Source organism: Bombina bombina, chromosome 3, assembly GCF_027579735.1.
Source record: "Bombina bombina isolate aBomBom1 chromosome 3, aBomBom1.pri, whole genome shotgun sequence".
Classification (NCBI taxonomy): Eukaryota; Metazoa; Chordata; class Amphibia; order Anura; family Bombinatoridae; genus Bombina; species Bombina bombina.
In genome coordinates, this window is record NC_069501.1 from 464,207,878 (window position 1) to 464,232,615 (window position 24,738).

The following is a 24,738-nucleotide window of genomic DNA, read 5'->3' on the forward strand; positions in this document are numbered from 1 at the left end:
TGAGAATTATGTCCCACAAGTTCCCATTGCTTTGAAGCAACCAAATGCTTCTCTTTTTGCACTGAAGAGACTGATTTGGTCCAGGCTATACCCCAGAACAAAGTAAAACACTGTGGTACTACTTTAAAAATAATAAACTCTTGATTGAAGAAACTATAACTAACACCTCACTCTGCCTCTTCCTATCACTAACACAGGCAAAGAGAATGACTAGAGTGGGAGGGAAGGGAGGAGCTATATATACTGCTCTGCTGTGGTACTCTTTGCCTCCTCCTGCTGACCAGGAGGCGATATCCCACAAGGATGAAATCCGTGGACTAATCGTATCTTGTAATAGAAACTATAATTTTATATCTACCAATGTATAATACAAATACACAAAGTATGGTTTAGCGTACCTTACAAAAATGCAGTTTAAATACATCTTTGGGAGTGCTGCCAACAAGACCAAATAGTTACACAAAACAGAGGGTATAGACGCACATCCACTTGCAAATAAACAAAACTTTTTTAAATGCTGCAAAAATCGCCTCCAAAAAAATCACTTGTGCTTTTAAATATTAAAAATGCGATTTTAGTATATGGACATATTCTACTTAGCTAGTAACCAATTTACAAGATGTCCCAATGATGACTGGTCCTAACAACACAACGTGTAGCTTTAGGACCAATTAATAATAGGACACCTTGTAAGAAAATGCTGAGTAGTATTCTCAAAACTGCATATTGGAGGTATATGAAATACTTCCACTGCCAATACTCGATAACAGTTAAAAATCAGAGAGGTAAGAATCCAATTTCTTTGCTAGAGAATAGTATATTCACTGTGGAAATAAAGGTAACGTTTCACAGATAAGGTGGTATAAAGTTTGGCACTAGTTACCTTTTTTTGAAGATAACGTAACAGTCCTGACGATTGATAGATCTTTTTCTGGTACCTTCTGCATCGGAGGAGGACCCACAAATAGTGGAGCAGAAGCAATACCTGTGAAAGAAAAAGGATCCAACAATGAAATGTAGTTGGATTTCATGCACATTGGTGAGGTTGTAAAGGAGAGATCAAGTGTGAAAGGGACAGTCTACACCAGACGTTTTATTGTTTAAAAAGATAGATAATCCCCAGTTTTACATAACCAACACAGTTATATTAATATACTTTTAACCTCTGTGATTATCTTGTATCTAAGCCTCTGCAAACTGACCCTTTATTTCAGTTCTTTTGACAGACTTGCAGTTTAGCCAATCAGAGCCTGCTCCCAGATAACTTCACGTGCACGAGCACAGTGTTATCTATATGAAATACATGAACTAACACCCTCTAGTGGTGAAAAACTGTTAAAATTCTTTCTGAAAAGAGGTGGCCTTCAAGGTCTAAGAAATTAGCATATGAACCTCCTATGTTAAGCTTTCAACCAAGAATACCAAGAGAACAAAGCAAAATTGGTGATAAAAGTAAATTAGAAAATTGTTTAAAATTACATGCTCTATCTGAATCATGGATTTTTTTTTTGGCCTAGACTGTCCCTTTAACTTAAAGGGACCGTATACACCAATGTTCATATAACTGCATGTAATAGACACTACTACAAAGAATAATATGCACAGATACTAATATAAAAATCCAGTATAAAACCGTTTAAAAACTTACTCCCAGTTTAGCTCTGTTGAAAAGGTTAGTTGGAACACCCACTGAAAGAGGCTCTATAGGAAAAAGAGAAGATACTGCCCCCCCCCCCTCCCCCGCATATGAAAAGATCCTTTAAACAAACAGGAGCAGGCTGGAGGAGGTATACATCAGTATACTCTTAAAACTTTGGGGCTTGGTTAGGAGTCTAAAATAATAATAAATAAAAAAAAAGTATAGTTTTGCCTATTTTTAACATTGCGCTGATTTTCAAATAATGTATGGGCTATATAACTGGATCATCTACAAAGCATTTATGCAAAGAGAAATCTAGTGTATAATGTCCCTTTAAAACACAGATACTGCACAAAGAATAAGGGGCTGACCAGAGTAGTTGTCATAGGTATAGGTGAAAATAATCCTGATAAGTGTTCCAGATTTCAGACACTATTGACACCGTGAAGTATCTCATCCTGGGGTCTATTTGAAAGTTTTGTATTATTATCTTGGCAAAAAAAGTGTACTTTTGTGCATAGAGGGTGCATTTTATTTGCCCTATAAACTTTTGAAGGGTTTTTTGTTATGCAGGTATCCTTGATGGTGCTCGGACAAAATGCCTAAGCACATTCGTCCGTCAGACATATGTCCGAGATACACTGCTTCTGACTGCACGCCGAACAGCACAATCACGCAATCACGTAATTGTCATCAATAAAAAAGCGGAAATTTTTAATATATATTGTGCACTACTGAGAAAAAAAAAAAAAAAAGACAACACAAAACACAAGTAAATTTAAAAAACCATATCAAATTAAAAAATGGAGTTCATAAAGAAATGTAAAGGAGGAAGAAAAATGATACATGAAGGTTATGCATACATTGTAGACAAAAAAGAAAAAGTAACATATTGGAGATGTGAAAAAAAACAACACTGGCTCTGTGACGGAACATTTAACTCAGCTCCTTTAGATTTTCAGTTGTATACAATTTATGTTTTAATAGAAGATGACCATACCATATCATTAGTATACTACATATCAAAAAATAAAAGTCAGGAAACTTAGAATTTAATATTTAGTATAATAAAAGAAAAAATCCAGATATTAATCCTATATCAATTACTCCAGATTTTGAAAGAGCAGCAATAAATTGATGGACACATTTTTTACAATATACAATAATTTACGGATGCTTTTTCCTATTTAAATTATTTCGAAAAAAAAACTGGATTGGCGAAGTACAAGGTACAAGAAGAAAACCTACTTTCGACATTACAATGTGGAACACTTTTAAAAGAACAAAACTAGGGTTACCTAGAACAAACAACTCTCTAGAAGGATGGCACAGAGCATTTGACCACAAATCTCTGTAACCCACCCAAGCATTTGCCAACTAGTTTAAAAAATAAGAAAGGAACAAGCAGAATAGGAGTTAACAATTGAAAAAAAATTGATTCTGGAGTTGAACTAAGAAAAATAAAAAAAATTAAATCAGAAACAGGATAAAGAAAATTTTAGAAGAATACAGTGAATACTCAACATTAGACTTTTTAAAGTCAATAGCACATACGATCCAAAGAGTTCTGTTATAATCAGTGACTCGTGCGCCGCAACTGCCTCTGGGAAGCTATCCATGGTTCTCTACCCTCACAATGTGCTTTTAACACATTATATAATTATAAGTTAATATATTTTATATTATAATATGTATATATGTAAGTTAATATATATATATATATATATATATATATATATATATATATATATATATATATATATATAAGTTTATATATATTTATGTTATATATAAGTTCATTTAATTGTCTTTTCTTTTTTTGATTCCCAAAAATTACAATAGAGGGCAATCTTTTAATATTTATGTTCTTGTTAATAAAATAAAACATTATTTTTAATAAATGTCATCAAGTTTATTTATATTTTATACCCATGTCCACTATTAAAAATATTTTAGCTAAAAACGTGATTTTTAATCCTTATTCCCACCCAGCAGCCGGATAAATGTCTTTTGGATTATTATCCGTCGGACAAATGTCTGTCGGATAACAGTCCGGCCACGATCCTTGATAGTGGAACACTTTTTATGCAGCAAGTAGTGATCTAGTTACCGTTCCCACTAAATTTGCAAATGTGAAAAGGGACGGGTATAAAATGTTTATGAATTCCACAACTTGTGAGTTAAGAAGTTGCAACAAGTTTTTGTAGCAAGATATCAGTTTCAAACTGGCTTTATTGAATCTCAGCCGACTAATATAGAGCAGCAATATGAGTGGCAACAAGAGTCAGAAAAAAAGTGTAAAAAAAAACCATATAGATTATCAATATTTATACAATTAAGACAGCTGACTGTAAAAGTCAGTTTTGTAGAAATATAAGTCTTAATAATATACATTAGCATGTCTTAGCCCATACATTAACATCCTGTCAATTATAATTACAGAAACAGTAAAGGGACACTAAACCCAAATTGTTTCTTCCATGATTCATAAAGCATGCAATTTTAAGCAACTGTCTAATTTACTCCTATTATCAAATGTAAGCTTACAAACCGCACCATTTTTGGTTCAGCACCTGGGTTGCGCTTGCTGATTGGTGGATAAATGTATACACACACATAAGCTGTCTTTAAGTGACATGTATTTTTTTTCCCTTTCATACTTACCAGGTGGTGTTGGTTCTTGCACAACCTGCTTTCTTGATTTTATTTCATTCAGAGTTTTAATACCAAAATTTAAGTTGACATCTGAAGAAAAACAAAAAGGATTAGAGATAAACACAGCCTTGCGCTTCCTGAGAAAATCACTTTATTAAAAAGACCTTCTACACTAAACACTTTCACATGCTAACTTATAATCAGTCATTATTTCTGCAAGGATATAAACACAAGTGGGCCTCTCTAACAACTCAACAGAACATGACAACAGGTCACTAAAATACATGCACCATTTGTCTAATGCTCAGACATACCAAGTCAGGAGTGAGGAACTGGGCACATTTAGAGTCAAAATCTGGTCACAGTACATCCACCAGGTTACCTTTTTTAGGTGTTGGAACTTTTCTGGTAGAGACAACACGTGCACCTTTATGACTGTTTGGAGACGAGTGCTGCTGACTGGAGTTCTTTACCTCATCTTCAGAAAACTGATCTGGAGTGGGGAAATAAGCATTTGAGAATATCATTTAAATTATCAAACGGTCCTCTACATCAGGGACAGCCAACTGGCCAACTCAAGAGCCCTCTGGAGGAGAGAACAACAGATAAAAAAAAAAAACAGAATTTATGTTTACCTGATAAATTTCTTTCTCCAACGGTGTGTCCGGTCCACGGCTTCATCCTTACTTGTGGGATATTCTCTTCCTCTACAGGAAATGGCAAAGAGAGCACCCAGCAAGAGCTGTCCATATAGCTCCCCCTCTGGCTCCGCCCCCCAGTCATTCGACCGACGGTTAGGAGAAAAAGGAGAAACTATAGGGTGCCGTGGTGACTGTAGTGTATAAAGAAAGAAATTTTTCAAACCTGATTAAAAACCAGGGCGGGCCGTGGACCGGACACACCGTTGGAGAAAGAAATTTATCAGGTAAACATAAATTCTGTTTTCTCCAACATTGGTGTGTCCGGTCCACGGCTTCATCCTTACTTGTGGGAACCAATACCAAAGCTTTAGGACACGGATGAAGGGAGGGAGCAAACCAGGTTACCTAAACGGAAGGCACCACGGCTTGCAAAACCTTTCTCCCAAAAATAGCCTCCGAAGAAGCATAAGTATCGAATTTGTAAAATTTGGCAAAAGTATGCAGAGAAGACCAAGTCGCTGCCTTACAGATCTGATCAACAGAAGCCTCGTTCTTGAAAGCCCATGTGGAAGCCACAGCTCTAGTAGAATGAGCTGTAATTCGTTCAGGAGGCTGCCGTCCGGCAGTCTCATAAGCCAATCGGATGATGCTTTTCAGCCAAAAAGAAAGAGAGGTAGCAGTAGCTTTCTGCCCTCTCCTCTTACCAGAATACACAACAAACAAAGATGATGTCTGTCTGAAATCCTTTGTTGCTTCTAAATAGAACTTTAAAGCACGGACCACATCTAGATTGTGTAACAAGCGTTCCTTCTTTGAAACTGGATTCGGACACAGAGAAGAAACAACAATTTCCTGGTTAATATTCCTGTTGGAAACGACCTTTGGAAGAAAACCAGGCTTGGTACGTAAAACTACCTTATATGTATATAATACCAGATAGGGAGAAGTACACTGCAAAGCAGATAATTCAGAAACTCTTCTAGCAGAAGAAATAGCAACCAAAAACAGAACTTTCCAAGATAGTAACTTAATATCTATGGAATGCATGGGTTCAAACGGAACCCCCTGAAGAACTGAAAGAACTAAATTTAGACTCCAAGGAGGAGTCATGGGTCTGTAAACAGGCTTGATTCTAACTAACGCCTGTACAAACGCCTGTACATCTGGCACTGCTGCCAGACGTTTGTGTAACAAAACAGACAGAGCAGATATCTGTCCTTTTAAGGAACTAGCTGACAAACCTTTATCCAGACCTTCTTGGAGAAAGGAAAATATCCTAGGAATTTTAATTTTACTCCAAGGGAATCCCTTGGATTCACACCAACGGATATATTTTTGCCATATCTTATGGTAAATCTTCCTAGTTACAGGTTTTCTGGCTTGAACCAGAGTATCTATGACTGTATCTGAAAACCCACGCTTAGATAGAATCAAGCGTTCAATTTCCAAGCAGTCAGTTGGAGAGAGACTAGATTTGGATGTTCGAACGGACCTTGTACTAGAAGATCCTGCCTCAAAGGTAGCTTCCATGGTGGAGCCGATGACATATTCACCAGGTCTGCATACCAAGTCCTGCGTGGCCACGCAGTGGCTATTAGAATCACCGAGGCCTGCTCCTGTTTGATCCTGGCTACAAGCCTGGGAAGGAGAGGGAACGGTGGAAAAACATAAGCTAGGTTGAACGACCAAGGCGCCACTAATGCATCCACCAGTGTCGCCTTGGGATCCCTGGATCTGGACCCGTATCGAAGAACCTTTGCGTTCTGGCGAGACGCCATCAGATCCATATCTGGAATGCCCCATAGTTGAGTTAACTGGGCAAAAACCTCCGGGTGGAGTTCCCACTCCCCCGGATGAAAAGTCTGACGACTCAAATAATCCGCCTCCCAGTTGTCCACTCCTGGGATGTGAATTGCAGATAGGTGGCAGGAGTGATCCTCCGCCCATTTGATGATCTTGGATACCTCTCTCATCGCTAAGGAACTCTTTGTTCCCCCCTAATGATTGATGTACGCTACAGTCGTCGTGTTGTCCGACTGGAACCTTATGAATTTGGCCTTTGCTAGGTGAGGCCACGCCAGGAGCGCATTGAATATCGCTCTCAGTTCTAAAATGTTTATCGGAAGAAGAGACTCTTCTCAAGACCATAGACCTTGAGCTTTCAGAGAGTCCCAGACCGCACCCCAGCCTAAGAGACTGGCGTCGGTCGGGACAATGACCCATTCTGGTCTGCGGAAACTCATTCCCTGAGACAGGTGATCGTGAGACAACCACCAGCGGAGAGACTCCCTGGTTACCTGGTCTACTTGAATCTGGGGAGACAAGTCTGCATAGTCCCCATTCCACTGATTGAGCATGCACAGTTGTTATGGTCTTAGATGAATTCGAGCAAAAGGAACTATGTCCATTGCTGCAACCATCAATCCTACTACTTCCATGCACTGAGCTATGGAAGGCTGAAGAATAGAGTGAAGAACTTGACAAGCGTTTAGAAGCTTTGACTTTCTGACCTCTGTCAGGAAGATCTTCATTTCTAAAGAATCTATTATTGTTCCCAAAAAGGGAACTCTTTTTGACGGAGACAGGGAACTCTTTTCTACGTTCACCTTCCACCCGTGAGATCTGAGAAAGGCTAGAACAATGTCTGTATGAGCCTTTGCTTTGGAAAGAGACGACGCTTGGATTAGAATGTTGTCTAGGTAAGGTGCTACAGCAATGCCCCTCGGTCGTAGAACCGCTAGAAGGGACCCTAGCACCTTTGTGAAGATTCTGGGAGCAGTGGCTAAACCGAACGGAAGAGCCACGAACTGGTAATGTTTGTCCATGAAGACGAACCTCAGGAACTGGTGATGATCTTTGTGGATAGGAATATGCAGGTACGCATCCTTTAAGTCCACGGTAGTCATATATTGACCCTCCTGGATTGTTGGTAAAATTGTCCGAATGGTTTCCATTTTGAATGATGGAACTCTGAGGAATTTGTTTAGAATTTTTAGATCCAGAATTGGCCTGAAAGTTCCCTCTTTTTTGGGAACTACAAACAGGTTTGAGTAAAAACCCAGACCTTGTTCCGCTGTTGGAACTGGGTTTATCACTCCCATTTTTAATAGGTCTCCTACGCAATGTAAGAATGCCTGTCTCTTTATCTGGTCTGAAGATAAGCGAGACATGTGGAACCTTCCCCTTGGAGGAAGTTCCTTGAACTCTAGAAGATACCCCTGAGAGACTATTTCTAGGGCCCAGGGATCCTGAACGTCTCTTGTCCAAGCATGAGCAAAGAGAGAAAGTCTGCCCCCTACTAGATACGGTCCCGGATCGGGGGCTACCCCTTCATGCTGTCTTGGTAGCAGCAGCAGGCTTCTTGGCCTGTTTACCCTTGTTCCAGCCTTGCAATGGTTTCCATGCTGGCTTAGGCTGGGAAGAGTTGCCTTCTTGTCTGGAGGCCGCAGAGTTAGGATTCGGTCCGTTCCTGAAATTGCGAAAGGAACGAAAATTAGATTTGTTCTTAGCCTTGAAAGGCCTATCCCGTGGGAGGGCATGTCCCTTTCCACCAGTAATGTCTGAAATAATCTCTTTCAATTCCGGCCCGAAAAGGGTCTTACCCTTGAAAGGAATATTAAGCAATTTATTCTTGGACGACACATCCGCCGACCAGGATTTTAGCCAAAGCGCTCTGCGCGCCACTATTGCAAACCCTGAATTTTTCGCCGCTAACTTAGCCAACTGGAAAGCGGCATCCAAAATAAAAGAATTAGCCAACTTTAGTGCGTGAATTCTGTCCATGACTTCATCATATGGAGTCTCTTTTTGGAGCGAATTTTCTAGTTCCTCGAACCAAAAATACACTGCCGAGGTGACAGGAATAATGCACGAGATTGGTTGAAGCAGGAAACCTTGCTGAACAAATATCTTTTTTAGCAATCCTTCCAATTTTTTATCCATAGGATCTTTAAAAGTGCAACTGTCCTCAATAGGAATAGTTGTGCGCTTAGCTAACGTTGACACTGCCCCCTCAACCTTAGGAACCGTTTGCCATGCGTCCCTTCTGGGGTCAACAATGGGGAACATTTTCTTGAATATAGGAGGTGGAACAAAAGGTATACCTGGCTTTTCCCACTCCTTAGTCACTATATCCGCCACCAGCTTGGGTATCGGAAAGGCATCAGCGTGCACTGGGACCTCTAAGAATTTGTCCATCTTGCACAATTTCTCTGGAATTACCAAAGAATCACAGTCATCAAGAGTAGTTAGGACCTCCTTAAGCAGGGCGCGGAGATGTTCTAACTTAAATTTAAATTTTACGTCATCAGTGTCTGCCTGCTGAGAAACTTTTCCCCCTCAGACAGGCCCTCCCTCACTGCCAATTCAGATTGATGTGAGGGTATAACTGATAAATTGTCCTCAGCGCCAACCTGCTCATCTTCTGTATTTAAAACTGAGCTGTCACGCTTTCTAGGGTAGGATGGCAGTTTGGATAACAGATTTGCTATAGAATTATCCATTACTGCTGTTAACTGTTGCATAGTAACAAGCATTGGCGCGCTAGGTGTACTAGGTATCGCCTGCGCGGGCAAAACTGGTGTTGACACAGAAGGAGAGGATGAGGAACTATCCCCACTACCTTCATTAGAAGAATCATCTTGGGCAATCTTATTCAATGTGGCAGTATTGTCCATATTTTGTTTGGACGCTATGACACAATTTGCACAAACATTAATTGGGGGAACCACCTTGGCTTTCATACACACAGAACATAAGCCATCTGAAGGTATAGACATGTTAGACAGAATTTGGCAGGCTAATAATGCAATAAAAGCGTTTTTAAAGAAAAGCGTTACTGTCCCTTTAAATAATAAACAGGCACACTTTATTTCTGATATATTGAAAAACAATGAAGGCAATGTCCGATTTTTACAAAATTTTTACCCCAGAGTCCTAATGCCCTGAATGTATTGCACACCAAGTTTCAAGACTTTAACCCTTAAAATGAGCAAACCGGAGCTATTTGTTCAATTAGACAATTTTAGTACACTACAATCACAGCCACAGCCTTGCTGCGGCTTTTTACCTTCCCTGAGAGTTATTCAGCAATGAAATAAACCTTCCAGAGTCCGTTTTAGTATGCCACAGGACCCCTCACATGAAGCTGCATGCACTGCCATGGAAGTAAACTGCGCAATTGAGGCGCGAAAACGGGGCCTCCTTCCTCTGCATACCAGAGTGAAGGGGCCTTCCTGACTGAAATAGCTGTCTAACTCAATGCCAGGCGAAAAAAACGTTCCCAAAAGTGCTTTTAAGTGCACAAAACACTCTAAATGCCATTAAAATATGAAATAAAACAATCGATTTAGCCCACAATAGTGTCAACCAGTGTATAGCCCATTTGTAAGCCTTAATCCAGTGCTTGACAAATATGTTTAAAAATTAGGAGCCAATAAGAATATTTAGGAACCAGACAGTTGGATTTGTATATAGATATATGGAGAATAACCCAAAAAGTTAGGAGCCAGGGGTAAAATTCTAGGTGCCAGTGGCTCCCAGGCTCCTGGGTTTGTCGAGCCCTGCCTTAATCTGTTATGAGTCTAAGAAAATGGCTTACTTACCCCCTAAGGGAAAACTGACAGTCTTCTACCATTAACATGTCTTGTTAGAAATATGACTGATCGTACCTTGAGCAGAAAAGTCTGCAAACTGTTCCCCCCAACTGAAGTTCTCTGGGCTCAACAGTCCTGCGTGGGAACAGCAATTGATTTTAGTTACTGCTGCTAAAATCATACTCCTCTTTAAACAGAACTCTTCATCCTTTTCTGTTTTAGAGTAAATAGTACAAACCGGCACTATTTTAAAATAACAAACTCTTGATAGAAGAATAAAAAACTACAACTAACACCACATACTCTTTACCATCCCCGTGGAGATGCTACTTGTTCAGAGCGGCAAAGAGAATGACTGGGGGGCGGAGCCAGAGGGGGAGCTATATGGACAGCTCTTGCTGGGTGCTCTCTTTGCCATTTCCTGTAGGGGAAGAGAATATCCCACAAGTAAGGATGAAGCCGTGGACCGGACACACCAATGTTGGAGAAATACCCTACAACCTTACCTAAATCTGGCATGTGCCACTAGAAATTTATAGCCATAAATTTACACTGGTCCCTTATGGCTTCTATAAAGTTGATCTCCAGCCCCCTTGTGTTTTTGGCCATCTCTACACTACATATTGGAAAACTTGCAGCACGGCTCACCATCATCATCTTCGTCATCGTCAGCTGCATTAATCACCACAGGTGGATGAGTAGGACTGGGAACATTCTCTGTGGCGTCTATCTTCTTTACTCCACGTAGCTGAGGTGTGGGCGACACAGAAATCTTGCTTGGTGGTGGTGGCTGCTGAACAGCCAGTGGATCCTCAGATTCCTCCATTCTAGGCCAAGTGGCTGAGGGGAAGCATAAATGTAAAAATTATAGGGTGTGTGGGGGGAGGGTAGCTTGGATATTGCAAATAATAATTATGGTGGTCCTGGCAATCAAAAATACTGTTTGCTTAATCAATAAACCTGTGCAATAACAGATCAAATTGTATTGTAAAACAGAATAAAACAAAAGACTCCTGATGTTTACCCTTGCTCGGGGGCATGAATACTCCATCCACAACACGTGCTTTGATGTGACGAAAAGCGCAGTTTGCTTTCTGACAACCAGTGGGCTGAGTTTCCCAATAGCAAGGTATTTCACTGCGTTTCTTCTGCAAAGAGAAAATATATACAATGAAATGTAGTTTAAATGTGCTATAAAAGCGGGATGTGGGTACTTATTAAAGGGAAACTATACTTGAAAATTGTTATTATTATAATACAAGTCTTCAAAAACGCATGCCTCACACAAACAAACGGAAGTATCTATGCCTTTTCCATAAGTTCACAAGCACTTAAAATACATCACAGTTTGTTAATTCCATAGCATGCATGTTTGACTTTTACATAGGGTTTGACATTCCAGTTCACCTCCAACAGTCATAGCTCCATATATATGAGATGCTTACATCAATCTCCATGTGACGGAACTTGCAGACTTGTCTGAAACATCTTCCCTCTTGCCACAAGGTACAGACTGTCTCATTCCCTATGGCAGCCTCACAGTGCCGGAACATGCAACTATCACCCTTTACCAAAGAAATGTATAACATATTAATAAATAATTCCCATTGTGCACACACCTATCCATAATATTTCACAAGACTTATATTAATATATTTAAAGTGATGGTAAATTCCTTTTTCTTTTTTATGACACGATGAGTCCACGGATCATCTTAATTACTAATGGGATATTCACCTCCAGGTCAGCAGGAGGCGGCAAAGAGCACCACAGCAGAGCTGTTAAATAGCTCCTCCCCTCCCTCCCACCCCAGTCATTCTCTTTGCCTACGTTAGTGATAGGAGGAACAATCTAAGCCCACATGGAGACCCAACCAGTCTTGGAACAAGTGTAAACAATCCAAGAAGCCTGCTATTGTATCCAAGACAGCATGAAGAAGGGCATGCCCCCGATCCGAGCCGGATCTGGTAGGGGGCAGACTTTCCTTCTTCGTCCAGGCTTGGGTTTGGGACATTCAGGATCCCTGGGCAATAGAAATAGTGCCTCAGGGATACAAATTGGAGTTCAAAAGTTTTCCTCCCAGAGGCAGGTTTCTGCTTTCAAGATTATATGCAGACCAGACAAAGAGAAAGGCGTTCTTACATTGTGTAGGAGACCTCTCCGCCATGGGAGTGATTGTTCCCGTTCCACTACAGGAACAGGGTCAGGGTTTTTATTCCAATCTGTTCATGGTTCCCAAAAAGGAGGGAACCTTCAGACCAATTTTAGACCTCAAGAGTCTTAACAAATTTCTCAGGGTTCCGTCCTTCAAGATGGAAACTATTAGTTCCATTCTTCCATTGATCCAGGAGGGCCAATTTATGACAACAGTGGATTTAAACGATGCGTATCTCCATGTTCCTATTCACAGGGATTATCACAAGTTCCTAAGGTTTGCGTTCCAGGACAAACACTTCCAGTTCGTGGCTCTTCCTTTCGGTCTGGCCACGGCTCCCAGAATCTTCACAAAGAGTTCCTTAGTCCCAAATACAAGGGTAACTTTCTTGGGAACCATAATAGATTCCCTATCCATGAAGATTTTTTGACAGAAGTCAGGAAATCAAAGATTATCGATACTTGTCTAGTCCTTCAGTCCACTCCTCGGCCGTCAGTGGCCCAGTGCATGGAGGTAGTGGTGGCGGCAATGGACATCATCCCGTTTGCTCGGTTCCACCTCAGACCTCTGCAGTTAAGCATGCTCAGGCAATGGAACGGAGATTATGCAGACTTGTCTCCTCGAATAACTCTGGAGCAGGAGACAAGGGACTCTCTTCAATGGTGGTTGTCTCTGGATCATCTCTCCCAGGGAACCTGCTTTCGCAGACCGTCTTGAGTGATTGTGACAACAGATGCCAGCCTTCTCGGGTGGGGAGCTGTCTGGGGCTCCCTAAAGGCTCAGGGAGTTTGGACTCAGTCAGAGTCTGTTCTTCCTATAAACATCCTGGAACTGAGAGCGATCTTCAAAGCTCTTCTGGCCTGGCCTCAGTTAGCCTTGGTCCAGTTTATCAGGTTTTAGTTGGACAACATAACTACAGTGGCTTACATCGATCATCAGGGAGGAATGAGGAGTTCCTTAGCGATGACGGAGGTAACCAAGATAATTCAGTGGGCGGAGGCCATTCTTGCTACCTGTCGGCGATCCACATCCCAGGGGTAGACAACATACGTCTTGCATATGAGACTGCTGGACAGCAGCCTCCCGAGAGCGCTACGGCTCATTCCACAAGGGCTGTTGCTTCCTTATGGGCATTCAAAAATGAAGCTTCTGTGGAACAGATTTGCAAGGCTGCAACTTGGTCCCCTCTTCACACTTTTTCAAAGTTTTACAAATTTGACACTTTTGCCTCGGCTGAGGCCGCTTTTGGGAGAAAGGTTCTTCAAGCAGTGGTGCCTTCCGTTTAGGTTCCCTATATTGTCCCTCCCGTATCATCGGTGTACTCTAGCTTGGGTATTGGATCCCATTAGTAATTAAAATGATCCGTGGACTCATCATGTCAAAAAAAAGAAGAAAATTTATGCTTACCTGATAAATGTATTTCTTTTTTTGACACGATGAGTCCACGGCCCGCCCTGTTCTTGTAAGACAGGTTGTTGGTTATTATTATAAACTTCAGACACATCTGCACCTTGGCTTTTCCTTTTTTTCCTTAACTTCGGTCGAATGACTGGAGTGGGAGGGAAGGGAGGAGCTATTTAACAGCTCTGCTGTGGTGCTCTTTGCCGCCTCCTGCTGACCAGGAGGTGAATATCCCATTAGTAATTAAGATGATCTGTGGACTCATCGTGTCAAAAAAGAAATACATTTATCAGGTAAGCATACATTTTCTTATTTGTTTGAAGCCTTCGCCGCACTGAACTGCTTAGGCAGCCCACGGCAGAACGCTATTTTGCTGAGAGGTGGCGTTTCCACCTCTTAGCAAATAGCCGTGCAGGCCAGCCAGCGCCAAGCCGGATAGCCCACACGGCTATTGGCTAAGAGGTGAAAACGTCCCCTCTCAGCAAAGTAGCTTTTGGCCATGGGCTGCCTGAGCAGCTCACTGTGGCAAACGCTTCAAATAAAAGGAACTTTTAGCATGAAGTATTTTATACTTCATGACTGAAAGTCCCCTTTATTTATTACAATGGTAAATCCTAGCTTTTCAGAAACGCTAGGATTTACCATAACTTTAACAGTTTTATGTCCTTCATAAATTTTGGTACAGTTTAATATAAAAGGAAAACAAAAGTTATGAATTGTATTATAGTGAATACAATAACTCCGATGTTTTAAAGGGACACAAAACCACTTCCTTTGTTACTTATATTAAATTGTCCTACATTTTAATATCAACAAGCTTTAAGTACATTTATTTTTCTTTAGAGCGTGTAATTGTAAGAAAACAAAAGTTACGAATTACATTACAACAAATACAATAACTCTAGTGTGTTAAAGGGACACAAAACAGGTTCCTTTAAACATTCAACATGATGTACTTACCTATAATTGCATGCAAAGTGCAAACACATAAATGTTATGTCAAGGTAAATTTTCATTACTGAATAAACTCCTAGCTCGGCAAACCAAAGCGCTATCAGAAGCTGTAATGCTCACTTCTAGCACAAGCTGCTTTCTTTAAGCCTCTGCAGTGTTTATCTAAAGGTTGTAGGAGAACAATTGCCAATGAAGGAGTAGGATGAGTAAAGTGAGGGCAAGGGGGGGGGGGTTACATTAAAGGGACAGTAAAGTCAAAACAACTGTCCAATGTACTTCTATTGTCTAAATGGCTTTGTTCTCTTGGTATCCTTTGTTGAAAAGCATACCTAAGTAGGATCAGGAGCAGCAACCACTAGGAACTAACTGCTGATTGGTGGCTGCACATATATGTTGCTTAACATTGGCTCACCTGTGTGCAGCTAGCTCCCAGTAATGCATTGTTGTACCTTCAACAAAGGGTAACAAGAGAACAAAGGAAATGAAATTATAGAAGTAAAATAGTTGTGTAAAATAGTGCGCTCTATCTGAAACATGAAAGTAAAATTTGGGGTTTCATGCTGCTTTAACTAAACGTTTATTTGTTTGATAGGCAATGCAAGGTGAGTGTTTCATGTTGAATTTTGAAGGGACTGGTTTTCTGTCCCTTTAAGTGATTACAAAGCTCTAGCTATGATAAGGCTTAACAAAATTAGCCCAAAAATTAGGAGCCATTTTTAGATGCTGGGGTTATCTATCACAACGTATTTGCTGAAAGGAAGGCAAATAGCTTGCAAGGATCCAAAATATTTCAGATAAACATTATTTCACAATTATGTGTAAAGTTATTTTCAATCTAAATAAATAAATCCACAAGCACTAGACCTAAAATGCATCCTGTCAGTTTACTTATATAACTTTACTCAGTTGGAAACGCAATAGGTTATAGAAATGCAAACTAAAATGGAAAGATTTCAATAGCGGACAGTTAGTGGATTTCGGACACCTAGACATTAACAAAATATTGAACCCCAGCTTTATCATTTATGTTACCTTACTGCAGGTGGAGTAAAAGAAGAAATAACAGTCATCTCCTTTGTTAGACATGATGAAAGATCACAGAAAAATATGTGCAACAGGATGTCTGGTGATAGACTTGATCACAGCATGAACAGAGGCGATATCAAGACTTGATCAGAGAAGAAGACAGGCGATATCTAGTCTTGCTGACACCAGGAAGAGAGGCGATTTCCAGACTTGATCACAGCAGGAAGAGAGGGGCGATATCCAGATTTGCTCAAGACAGGAAGAGAGGCGATATCCAGACTTGATCACAGCAGGAACAGAGGCGATATCCAGACTTGCTCAAGACAGGAAGAGAGGCGATATCCAGACTTGATCACAGCAGGAACAGAGGCGATATCCAGACTTGATCACAGCAGGAACAGAGGCGATATCCAGACTTGATCACAGCAGGAACAGAGGAGATATCCAGACTTGATCACAGCAGGAACAGAGGCGATATCCAGACTTGATCACAGCAGGAACAGAGGCGATATCCAGACTTGATCACAGCAGGAACAGAGGCGATATCCAGTCTTGCTCAAGGCAGGAAGAGAGGCGATATCCAGACTTGATCACAGCAGGAACAGAGGCGATATCCAGACTTGATCACAGCAGGAACAGAGGCGATATCCAGTCTTGCTCAAGGCAGGAAGAGAGGCGATATCCAGACTTGATCACAGCCGGAACAAATGTGATATCCGCTAATATTTGGAAAATATGCAATAAATTAAATTAATTATGTAAATGTTTAAGGCTGTAAGCAATTCTTGGAACAGTTAAAAGGGACAGTCTACTCCAAAATTGTTATTGCTTAAAAAGATAGATAATTCCTTTACTACCCATTCCCCAGTTTTGCATAACCAACATGGTTATAATATACTTTTTAACCTCTGTGATTACCTGGTATCTAAGCCTCTATTAACTGTCCCCTTATCTCAGTGCTATTTACAGACATGTATTTTAACCAGTTTGTGCTGACTCATGAATATCTCCACGGGAGTGAGCACAATTTTATCTATATAGCACACATGTAATAGCACTTTCTAGTGGCTTACAGACAGGTCGAAATTTAGAGGTTTAAAGATTATAAAGTATATTAATATAACAATGTTGGTTACGCAAAGCTGGGAATGGGTAGTAAGGGCGTTATCTATATTTTAAATTTATTTTAGAGTAGATGGTCCCTTTAAAAGGAACGTAAAAGTAAAAAATAAAACTTTGCTATTTCAGACATAGCATGTAATTTTAATAGACTTTCCATTTCCTTTTGTTACCAAATTTACTTTCTTCTCTATGTTGAAAGGCATACCTACCTACATAGGCTCAGGAACAGAAATGCACTACTGGGAGCTAGCTGGTATTGCACATATATACCTCTTGCCATTGGCTTGCCAGGTCCCTATAGTACATTGTTCTGATATTTCTCCATTTTTACCAAATTACCAAAATGTCTTTCTGCAATTTCCTCTTAAATGTCTTACCACTACCTCCAACTCAATCTGTCTAAAACTGAGATGCTTCTTATTTCCCGTCTCCTTGACATCCCAGGGAAGGGGGGGGGGGGGGGACCAGGATCTGCAACCAGCTAATCTCATCAACAGTGCTAAACTTGGAGCTTCTAAGTAAGTTTTTAAAAGGTTTTATACTGGATTTTTAGATCAGTATCTATGCACATTCTTCTTTATAGTAGTGTCTATTACATGCAGTTATATAAAAATTGGTGTATACTGTCCCTTTAAGTTTAATTTTAACTTTTCTGTCCCTTTAAGTCAGTTCCCTCACTCTGCCAGTCCTTGACACTAAGCTTTAAAGAAATAAAAAACCTCCCTCCCAACTATATTTCCTCTCTCATCTCCAAATACTTCCAGACCCACCCTCTTCAAAATTAACCTCTGACAACCTTCGTTTCTCCACTCCTATTATTTCTACTTCCCTCTCCCACCTCCAAGTCTTCTCATGCGCAGCTCTTGTAGTCTGGAACTTACTACACTGCCCCTTCAGACTCTCTCCAACCTATCTATTCAGAGGCTTACCATCACTCCACTGGTTTTCATTTAACCTAATAAAAAATCTTGAACTTCCTTGAATTTCTGCTGCAACTACAACTAACATGACCAGCTAGCCAAAACCTTATGTTTCTGCACCCTCAGCCTGTAAGCTCTACCTGTACTAGTTATGTATTTGAATCTAACCACAAATATTTGGCATTGTAAACTCCTACCTCTGTACCCAGCGCCATAGATATTTGCGGCTCAATACAAATAAATGAGAATAATAAATTGCCTGTCCATTAACTAGGCTTTTACATTTTTCAAGCCATTTCCTAAGTCTCAAATATTCTGGATCACATTGTTGGAAGAAACACATGCACATTTTAAGCAAATCCCATCTGCAATGTTTACAAATACTCTCTCACTCACCTGTGCAGTGTTGTTGCAGTTTTCAGCTGTCAATCAATTTCATGTCCTTTCTCCTGTAGGCCGAACCAATCAGCAATCCAAAAGTTAATGAACGCAAAAGGACACAGGAAAACAGCGAAGGAAAGGAGGCAGGTGAAGCCGGCCTTGTATAACACATCAAGCTGACACAACAGTGGGGGAGCAGTCCATTGGGAGAGAATTTATTTAATTTTAGATAGGAAAAAAAAAAAAAAAACTGAAGAAAAAAATAAAAATGGCACCAATTAGAGGATATTGGATTTAGCGGTTTCTCTTCAGCACAAGGAGGCAAGCCAACCTCTCAAAAATAACGCGTAAAAGTTAAATATATATATTTTTTTCTTCTTAGAAAAAGAAAGAAAAAAAAAAGGCTAAAAAAAAAAAAAAAAAAGAGAAAAAAAAAAATACAAAAATAATCCACGTCCTAGTCTTCCAAGATTTTCACCTATATGGGGGAAAAAAAACAACTACCCCTTTCTTAAAAATATGCGGAGGTAGACAACAAGGTTGGTGTTAAAATGAGCACATACACAAGTATCAAACAGTACTAAAAGCCACAACACTAACATACTCAACCCATAATAATTTACATATATGTGCTTAAGTCCTGAAAAACCCCTCCCACTGTGACAAACATATAAGATTTTTTTTTATAATCCCAGACTGAGAATAACCTCATACATTTCTTTTCTTTGTCAGAACTGCCTATGACACATGTATAGGGAAGGAATATTAGACACTGCCTATAGGGAAGGAATATTAGATTTACAGTATGAAGCATAATGTGAAATAGGTGCCTTCATATCACTATGTACCCTCCAATACACACCTTCTGTATATCTTTCATGTCACTTGCCTGCTGTCTTACTTGGAAAATTATGTGTGAGTGTAACTTATTTCGTCTGTTATGTGATACTTGAAAATATGAAGTTAGAGTTCAAAACATTTCTAAGGAATTGTGACAATACATTAAGTACCACTACAGAGAATATGATGTCTGGTTATTTAGCCTCTACAAAGGAGAGAGTCCCAGGGGCGGAACTACCATTGGTGCAGCAGGTGCTGTGGCACCAGGGCCCAAGTGCTTGGGGGGCCCATAGCAACCAGTCTATACAAAAAGTGTGTGCAGAATTTGTACAATCCTAGTACTTTTATTAGTGCAGCGAGTAGGTACATCTATCTATTCTCAAAAGCATTATACAGAGCAGCATGTATAATAATATTGCTTACTACTAAGTTACCTGTGGGGGGGCCCAAAAAATGTTTGCACCAGGGCCCTCTGTTGGGTAGGTCCGCTACTGGGAGAGACCAATCCCTATAGAGACTAAATGAGTAATCCAGATGAAAGAAGCTGCACAGCCCAACATAGCAAAAGCCCTTCATTAGGTCTCTGGACCAATGTGCTGTGTAGCTTTCCATCTTAGTTATGGATAGTGGCAAAACAATGTGTCGTTCAAAACCTGAGGCTACTGCAATTATCTCACTGTTATAAAATGGGCACGTCAAGTCCTGTACTCACACTGAACGAGTCCCACGGTGCCGAGATTGCTGGAAGACAAACACAAGAAGAACATAAATGCAAATATTAAAACTAGGGAAGACATTTTACCAAGACCACTTAACCGAGATAATCTACTATTTATAATTGTAATCAATATTAATAAATGGATGACAAAATATAAAGATCTACAAGGCTGGTTCTGGTACTTGAAAATGGACACAAAGTCAGATTCAAAATATTTTCTAAACCATTGTGTAAAGTCTGGAAACATAAAAACAATGGAGAGCGCTTTGCCAATCTCTATTTTTTTTTTATAGAGATGATATAGAGCAGACAGAGACCTGATAAGTAAAGAACTGCCCTGGTGTTATCACATTAAAGAATTGGTGCATACATAACTTTCTTAAAGGGTCATTATAATAATAAAATAAAATGCTCTAATTTATTAGTGCATGTCATTTTATCACTAGCTACGCTGCAGCTCTATGTGTTTAACGCCCGAAAAGGGTTAAAGTGATGGAAAGCTCGAAAATGAAATGTGCATGGGTGCATTTAAAATTTAAAGGGATACTGAACCCAATTTCTTTCTTTCATGATTCAGCTATAGCATGTAATTTTAAGCAACATTCTAATTTACACCTATTATCAATTTTTCTTCGTTCTCTTGGTATCTTCATTTGAAAAAGCAGGAATCTAAGCTTACGAGCCATCTATGGTTCAGCACCTGGGTAGGGCTTGCTGATTGGTGGCTAAATTTAGCCATCAATCAGCAAGCGCTACCAATCAACACACGTTAATGGACTAAATTTTGGTCATGGCACCTGCGAATGTGAGCCCTGATTGTGTTGCTATAATTCCATGTGTACCACTTGCTCCAATCACATATAGCAGTTGCTATAATTCAACTCTTAGCCACCCAATTGGGCCAGTAAATGCTATTTCCACAAAAATCACCGGCTATCTAAAGGGGCAAGACCCTTCCTTTGAAAGATGACAATATATTCTTTCAAATGAAGATTACAAGTGGTGCGCTATTGTTTCCGTGTGAGCTATACCGGGTTTATTGCGCCTGTTTGCGTGCGTCAGGTTAGCGCTCATATTACAAGTTAAAATAAATGGGTGTGGTAATTTTGTCCAAGGGACTAAAGCAGGAGCCCAATCTACTTGTCCCTCATGACAATCTACTTGTCCAGATTCACAAAATAATTTTAACCAGGTTTTTTACTAAGGGATGGTGGTCTGACAGTCTACCTATTGGGTTCTTGTAAAGCGCGGCTATTCAACCGTAAGGGTCTCAAGGCGCTGAGGGTTGCAGTTCAGTCGAAGAGCCAGGTCTTGGGGTCCTTTCTGAACTTAGTTAGGGCGGTAGCTTGTCTAAGGTGCAGTGGGAGGGTGTTCCAAGTCTTGGCAGCCAGGTGAGAGAAGGATCTGCCTCCCGCTGTGGTTTTCCTGATGCGGAGGATGACAGTGAGGGCTTGGTCGGCCGATCGAAGTTGTCTGGTAGGGGTATAGAAGGTAACGCGGTGGTTCAAGTATTCGGGACCATGGTCTGACAGTATACTGATACAGTATATGTGCACTGATAGAGAATATGTGTGCACTCATACAGTATCTGTATATATGTATTCATTTATACAGTACATGTATATATGTATTTTCCACCTTGTCTGTTAGGAACAATGAAAGAAAATTACATTTATCGCTCTATAGAGCAGCATTTGTGTGCGAAATGATCTTTTTTTCTGAAGTATTGATTTATATTATTTAAAGAGCTTACTTAATGGAAATCTCTAAAGTACATGTGACATTTATAATTATCAAGTAAAAGGGATGAAATATAATTACTAAAATGATACTTTTTTTTGACTGATTTAACAGCTTTAACTCATAGCAATTAGATAATGATGTATGCAGCATAGAAAGGATTATATAACAAGATGACAACATATAATATTTTGCTGATAACATTTATTTTTATTAATTTGTGTACCAGGAAGATGTGAGTAAGGCTAGTTACCGCCACCTAGTTAGCCTTCCTTATTACAGAGATGCCAATGCTGTTATGTGATGAGCCGCATACCCTTTTAAAAATGCAACCAAAGCCATCTTAAACACTGGATTTGTCAGGAGCTAGAGGAGGAGTCTTTTGCCAAGAGCCTATAGCAAGGACTAATGGGGCCACTTGTAATTAAAGTGTTCTGTTTGAGAGAACAAAATTTCCACATGAGTGGTAGGATATATAAATATATTAAAGGGACAGTGAATTCGAATATTTTCTCCTTTCATACAGAAAGTACAGCATTTATTCTATTTGGCAATTTGTATTTATTAAAAAACAAAAAACAAAAAAAACAGCTTAATGTATTTTTTTTATATTATTTTGAAAAAGCAATTGACCTATCAAACCACTATCTCAGGTAAGAGTTTAAGTACGGTCGTAATTAGGGATGCACCGAAATGAAAATTCTGGACTGAAACCGATACCGAAAATTCAGGATGCCCCTGGCCGAAAACCAAAACCGATTTTTTTTTTTCTTTTTTAACTACAGTGTGTGTGTGTGTAGCTGGGAGAGCTTGTAGGCGGGAAAACTCCAACAAATGGACGTGGTCACTTGTACCGTAAGGCATGATCTGCAGTGAAACTGGAGCTCTATAAGGGAGATGGTTATAGCCAGACAACAATACGAGGTGGACATGTGTTTTGTTTTTGGGTGTAGTTATCCGTGCGATGGGCGTGGCTGCACCTGATCGTCTCTCATCGTATCTCTGCCTAGTTCCTGGTTCGGGTCAAACACTGATCCGTCAGATTATATGTCCGGAGCCCCAAATAGTCTGCCTGTCACCTATCACCAGGACCACCGGGCTTAGCTACAACCTTACGTGCAAGGTGATTATAGAAAGTTACTGTGCTTTTTTGTATACACTGTCTGCTGGGTGCTAATTTGTACCAACTGTGTGCGAGCTTGGGGCTTATGCATATATAGTGTGCACGCATATTTGCCTCAGGCGAATAGAATGTCTACGCACAAGAGGCTGATGTATGAGCACTGTATATAAGGCTTATACATATTCGCGTTATATCCTCCTCTCTTGATAAAGCCCAGAGAAGGGCGAAACGCGTCGACCTTTGGAATTGTGAGACTTTTATGACATACCACTACACTAACTGAGTACTCAGTAATCTGCTTCATAACCCGGGATTGATTGAAAAGAAGTACTGTTTGTTCAACATAAGTGATTATTGTCAGCTAAAGAGCTGTTTTTACCCCTTATACAGCCACTTTTCTGCGTGCTATATGCACTAAGTGCAGAGGAACACTATCCGCTAATTTGGGCATCTTTAATTGTATGGAGCGAATAGCACCTGGATGCTACACTGAAACCGAGTTGTGACGTCAGACGCTGTCGATCACACACTATCCATCACACAAGCTACTCCGTGAAGGAGCGAAGACGCTCTACCTGGCATTTCATCTGCAACGAAAATAAGGGTAAAGTATCCCCCCCACAGAGTAACGAACGTCACAGACAACCAGGTACCAACTCTGACTTTGTCCATTGAGCTATATATATATATATATATCTGCTAAAACTCGCGTCTGTTACACATTATTGCACAGACTGTGTGGAACAAAGGGAAATTAGACTCATATCACTGGTATATACCGGAACTACAACAGTAACCCTTTATTTTTACTTGTGACATATGTTTGCTGCTACTAACTACGGACATTATTGATTTGCTGCTTATACATCCGATATTTTTTTAGTTCAGTCTGTTCTCTTTTTAACATTATCATTGCTACCATTTATTAACATTAACACTGCTACCTTTTACTAATTTGCCACTTCCCATGGTTTGAAGTGTAGATTTAATATTATGTTCCTTCTGAAGCTGGAAACTATATGCTAAGAGTAAGCGTTATTTCTATTTGCTTTTAACAATTTTACTGTTTGAGGAGACGTCCCCTATACTTATATTTATTTTATGAGAATTTTATTTTGATAATCAGTTTGAATTTTATACTTTAATAAATATTTGTAAAATTGCCTATACTGAAAGTGTTGATAATTTTTAGCTGTAGGCACCCTCTCTATACCCCACTCTTCTTCCATATGCTACTTGTCTAGACAATCGTTAGGGATATTGTCTTTTAGAGAGGAGTTTAATATCAAATACCTTACCGCATACACTCCCCTAATATTCGATTGTAAGCTTTACCAATGCTCTGTTCACATTTCCAACGCAATAGACTTTAATGGAGTTGCACTGAGCTTTGGTAAAGCTTACCAGTCAAATGTAATCTAGCCCGTAGTGTTGTTTCCCATGTTTAAACAGTGTACTGGTATATTTTTTACTGCATTGCACTTTTGGTTGGTTGTGATATTACATTTGTTATTTATTGTTCTTATTATGAATATATTTTAATGTAATATTTTTATTTATAAACGTGTTCTGTGAAATTTCTTCGAGTTTTTACAACTTTGTGACAACAAGCAAATAAAACTTATTATTTCATAATATCTTTTGAGTTACAGTTCTTCATAATTATAAAGAAGCTATCTTAAATCATTAGTCTGTATTGTGCTTGGGACACTGTCACATGACATTAAAAAAGTATCGGTAATTGGTATCGGCGAGTATTTTGAAAAAAGTATCGGTACTTGTATTCGGTTTTAAAAAAATGGTATCGGTGCAACCCTAATCTTTTATTT

At 39.7% G+C, this 24,738-nt stretch overlaps 1 protein-coding gene across 1 annotated transcript in view; it reads right to left on the minus strand.

Annotated features, from left to right (window-relative positions):
* ZC3H11A (zinc finger CCCH-type containing 11A) overlaps nucleotides 1-24,738 on the minus strand; it is a 60,270-nt gene that overhangs the window by 32,592 nt on the left and 2,940 nt on the right. The window contains exons 2-10 of the mRNA XM_053706715.1: nucleotides 20,041-20,069; nucleotides 18,504-18,998; nucleotides 16,072-16,784; nucleotides 11,975-12,094; nucleotides 11,554-11,677; nucleotides 11,178-11,369; nucleotides 4,677-4,787; nucleotides 4,304-4,384; nucleotides 884-985 (exon numbers count right to left, since the gene is read on the minus strand). Of these exons, the coding sequence (XP_053562690.1) occupies nucleotides 884-985; nucleotides 4,304-4,384; nucleotides 4,677-4,787; nucleotides 11,178-11,369; nucleotides 11,554-11,677; nucleotides 11,975-12,094; nucleotides 16,072-16,125 (784 nt within the window). The 5' untranslated portion in view covers nucleotides 16,126-16,784; nucleotides 18,504-18,998; nucleotides 20,041-20,069. The remainder of the gene's footprint in view (nucleotides 1-883; nucleotides 986-4,303; nucleotides 4,385-4,676; nucleotides 4,788-11,177; nucleotides 11,370-11,553; nucleotides 11,678-11,974; nucleotides 12,095-16,071; nucleotides 16,785-18,503; nucleotides 18,999-20,040; nucleotides 20,070-24,738) is intronic.